Source organism: Limulus polyphemus, unplaced genomic scaffold (genome assembly GCF_000517525.1).
Source record: "Limulus polyphemus unplaced genomic scaffold, Limulus_polyphemus-2.1.2 Scaffold2792, whole genome shotgun sequence".
Taxonomy (NCBI): domain Eukaryota; kingdom Metazoa; phylum Arthropoda; class Merostomata; order Xiphosura; family Limulidae; genus Limulus; species Limulus polyphemus.
In genome coordinates this window covers 80,495-85,167 of record NW_013668402.1, presented here as the reverse complement: position 1 = coordinate 85,167, position 4,673 = coordinate 80,495, and the positions used below count along the sequence as shown (strand labels likewise).

At 35.4% G+C, this 4,673-nt stretch overlaps 1 protein-coding gene across 1 annotated transcript in view; it reads right to left on the bottom strand.

The window, feature by feature from the left end:
* Positions 1-1,944: 1,944 nt before the first annotated feature.
* Positions 1,945-4,673, bottom strand: part of LOC111087876 — a 13,247-nt gene continuing 10,518 nt past the window's right edge. Inside the window, exons 4-6 of the mRNA XM_022396134.1 lie at positions 4,280-4,413; positions 3,754-3,929; positions 1,945-2,005 (exon numbers count right to left, since the gene is read on the bottom strand). Of these exons, the coding sequence (XP_022251842.1) occupies positions 3,873-3,929; positions 4,280-4,413 (191 nt within the window). The 3' untranslated portion in view covers positions 1,945-2,005; positions 3,754-3,872. The remainder of the gene's footprint in view (positions 2,006-3,753; positions 3,930-4,279; positions 4,414-4,673) is intronic.

Below are 4,673 nucleotides of genomic sequence, written 5' to 3'. Positions count from 1 at the left end.
ACTATTAAAATATGGATTATTAGCTAAGATTTTATGCTATTATAATTGGTATAACATAAATAAAAAGTAGTTTAATAAAATTCTTAATGTAAGACACTAAAACCTTGTGTCATGCGTAGTGAAAGGTACCCGTGCCGAAAGAGTTATTAATGTATCAGCTGATATAAAGTTCAACTCCATGTGGTGACCGAATTGTGACTTCCAGAGAAAGCGAGAAAAAAAGAAAGTTCAAGGCAGTTATTGATAACTACTTGGGAGATTAAATGTTTGTTTGTTCGTTTTTGAATTTCGCGCAAAGCTACACGGTTGAAAGGGCGACCCTCAGATGGCGAGTCGAGTGCCCAAACCACCTGGCCATGCCAGGCTAGGACACTAAATGACAATGTACTAGGATGAAACGAAAATAATTGGTTTACAGGAAGATCTTGTATAATTTGGACCACTAGATAATCTGGCGTGGAAACATTAAGTAGCTATATTAGCGACAGGCAGTTTTTATGTTTTATAACTGAGAAATGTACTTAAAATAACTGTTATTGTAATGGATAAAAATATCACTTTATATAGATTTTCACCAGTAAACATTTTGAAAGATCTGTTGTATAGTCATAAAAAAACGAAAGACTACATGACATAGCCTCAGATGTTACGAAAAGCCAGACAGACATTTGGGTATAATCAATAGATATTAGTAATTCATGCTGAGATAGTTGTATATCTGCTCCTTCTGGAAAATCCCAGCAAAAAAGAAATCTCATTTGAATTGTAATCATGTGTTAAACAGTATATTCCTGTTATGGTAGTCCCTTTCACTTGAGCAGGATTTGAACCCGGCACCTTTCCCCCTAGCAGTGAATGCTCTTCCAGATGAGCTAAAGGGTTAAACTACTGCCAGTAGTTAAGAAGGTCATTTTTAACAACTGAAATTACAACATTGTTGCCAATGCAAAGTCGTTTGTTTTTTTGTATAATTCATTGTCAATTGTTAAACAAGTTTTTAGGCACAGCTAGTGAGAATATTTTTCTTACCTGCTTACACCGCTGATGTTATACGAAGAACTTAGTCTAGAGTACGAAGGTTCTCTTTTGTAACGGTATTCTTTACACGCTGGATCGCAAAGTGATGAGCTATCTGCAAAATGTTTTCATTCATCAAAAACTTTTATCTCCTGCTTAAATATTTGTTCATTGTTAACTTATTGTCATTTATTTATTTCGTAGATTTGTCTCCTTCAGAATTAGGACAGATTCTGTAGAATAATAAACAAGTAACAAAGGCATAACATTTAATGGTGCAGTGACAGTCTGTAGAAACACAATTATTTAGTTGACAGTGCTTTTTAAGTTGATCATATATTTTGTAAAATAATCAGAGGTGCGAAAGAAAACTAAAACCACACCCGAGTAAAAATGAACCCAAAACTTAATGTTATATGTTTGAAACCCTAAACCTAATTACAAGACGTTGTAGCTTTCTTTTTTTCTATATAAAAAAGCCAAACTAAATATATCGTGTCATATTTTTTTATGGGAACTCTAAGGCAACAAACACCGTATACAATGGCATGCTTTTGTTATAAGCACTATGTAAGTATTTCTGAAAAAAAGATGAGGTCCACAAGTTATCTATAAAGTTGTATGGACACGAATCCCCGTGACAAAATGGTAATATTTCGTCCATTTTAATATTTTCTGCCCTGCTTGCGTTCATTTATATATATATATATCTTTCATTCATGTCAGCTTCCCTCCCCTCTATCGGCCCAAGTATTGTGAGAAAACCAAGCCAAACACATAGGTAGCTTCGTAATTTTATTATCAATTCTATAAGGGAAGACACAAACTTACACCGCAGTCATGATTTTGTTATAACATCTGTAAGGAAACCAAAACTAAACTTATGGTGACGTCAAGTATTTCTTACCGGAAATATCTTCCATTTTGGGGATAATGCATCCAAGAAAATCCTCAGGTGAACAGTAGCGGAAATAATTACTGCTGTTGTCTGTAAAACCAATTTAATTATAAATATTAAAACATCATCTAGAATAAACCCTTAGGTTTATTCATTCTGTATTATGTAAAGAGACAGAAAACATTTGTTTTTAATGCACCAAGAAAAGGGGCAAGTGAAGTATTTGTGGAGTACAAATACCAAGTATATTAAATATGTGAAGGTTTCAAGAAGTACATTTTATTTATTTTTTAACGTATATAAAATAGCAGATCGAAAATGTTATAAGAAAGCGTGGGCAGAAAGTAGTAAATCGCAATACCAGATAGGGAAGATGCAAGCTTGAAGCCCATGGCAGGAGTAAGATAAAAGCAATATTCCAGTCGTGACCTGAGGGCAAAAATTCACAGCTCGCAGGCGTGGTATGTTGAGAAAACTCCAATAATTAGATAAAACCAATATCATACAATGAACCAATATCACACAAAAAAGCAGTTAATGAAATAGCGATGAAATACTACTAGCGGGTTTGTCTCTATATGCTCTAAGTTAATTGCGTTGGATGATTTCGCCAAAGATATTAGATAAGGGACAGAAATAAGTTCTGTAAGGACCATTAACAAAGTGGATTTTGATTACAGTCTGATGGAATAGTCCGCTTGTTGCCGGAAGATCCTACTTGTACCAATCGAGTTACAAGAACTACTTTTGAAAATAGATCTGCTAAACTTCTTGAACAATCGAAAAAATAGTAAAAGTTGTGTATATAATTCTGTGTTTCCGACTCTAAATTGCACTTATCAAGTTGCTCCGAGGACCTGGTCCGACTCTAGAAGAAGGTGGCAGTAATCCATAATCTACAAGAAGTTCACTGCATAAACTCCTTGTAAGTATGCTATTTCTGGTCTAGTCTAACAGTGTTTCCCTTAAGATTCAACAATGTATTAAGAGAGAAAAGTGAAGACTCAAGACTAATTGTACTAAAGAAATAGTAGATTTAAAAATGTTTAAAGTGGAATTACTTAAAGATATCTTATAATAATTGCTTATACAGATTATGATCGGGAGAATTTCTCGTGTTACCTTAATTGATAACTAATGTTGCATCTATGTTAATGAATGTAATAGAAGGGCTTATTAATGAACACTTAGACTTTCAAAATGAAGAACTCAATGCATTAGAGGTTGTGTTATCACAAGACAACCTAGAGAGTTTCGATATGAATGAAATGTTCAACAGTGTATAAATAAAGAAAATATTTGATTTGTAATTAGTTGTCTCTGTGTGAGTTCTTTATTCTGCATATAAATGTTCTCGAGTTGGTGGCTTGTGTGCTCTGCTTACAACAGCACGACCCAAAATCCAAATAAATTTCTTTGTAATGAGTGTAAAGCCCACTAAGCCCACGGGTTGTCAATACGCCTGTTAAACAAGTACTGGAGCACAGTTACAGAACCATTGTGAGAACTCACCAAAAGAAGGAGCAAGCACTGGAGCACAGTTACAGAACCATCGTGAGAACTCACCAAAAGAAGGAGCAAGCACTGGAGCACAGTTACAGAACCATCGTAAGAACTTACCAAGGGAAGGGGGCAAGCACTAGGGTACAGTTACAGAATCATCGTAAGAACTCGCCAAGGGAAGGGGGCAAGCACTAGGGTACAGTTACAGAATCATCGTAAGAACTCGCCAAGAGAAGAATCAAGCATTGGAGCACAGTTACAGAACCATCGTGAGAACTCACCAAAAGAAGGAGCAAGCACTGGAGCACAGTTACAGAATCATCGTGAGAACTTACCAAGGGAAGGGGCAAGCACTAGAGTACAGTTACAGAACGTTCGGATCAGATGGATAGCTACTTCCACTTCACAGTTTGATTTGGTGTGAGGTCTGTTGAGAATTGGGAGGACTGGTTGTTTAGCAGCGGGTAAAGATGTCGCCTGGAAGTTTAGACAGCTTCGAAGTGAAGTCATTCTAAAAAAGTGAACAAAAAATGAGCACGTTCATTGGAAAGTGTAAAGTTGTTTTAAATTGTGGTAGAAAATCGTGTTAATATTACATAACTATGCGCGAGGTTTAAAAAGTTGGGCAATAGCTCTTTCTCAAAAAACGAAAAAATAAAATCTAAGAGGATTTAAGTGGTTTTGTCGAAGAATATCATTGTTTTATTGAAAGATCGACTTGTTAGGCATTAATAATGAACATAGTTTAGCTTAACATCTTGTTTGTTTTTTGTTGTTGTTGTTTTTTAAAGGGCTTTTGAACCTTGTTTTTAGCCAAGATTCACATATAAATGCTACGTTTGATATCTAGAAACTTGTAACCTGGATCAGATGAAGCCCGAGGTTCACGATCATCCCAGGCCAAATCCCGACGCTATTCTTTATGATGGAATTTGAAGGAAACTCTCTTGGATCATGAAGAGATATGGCAACCCCTTCTTCTTCAGTTAGATGGACTGCAAAAAAACACGATCCTTATTAGAGAGAAAGTATTAGAAAAAAACAACAGATGTCATGTTTAAAGTACAGTTGAACGTTATTTGGACTACAGGTCTTCTCGCTATCTTCTTCAAATAATAAAAAAAAACATTACAAAAATTAAGTATGGTGTAGGGATGAACACATAAAACCATACAAAAATCTCCACATAAAGTTTGTTTGTTTTGAATTTCGCGCAAAGCTACACGAGGGTTATCTGCGCTAGCCGTCCCTAATT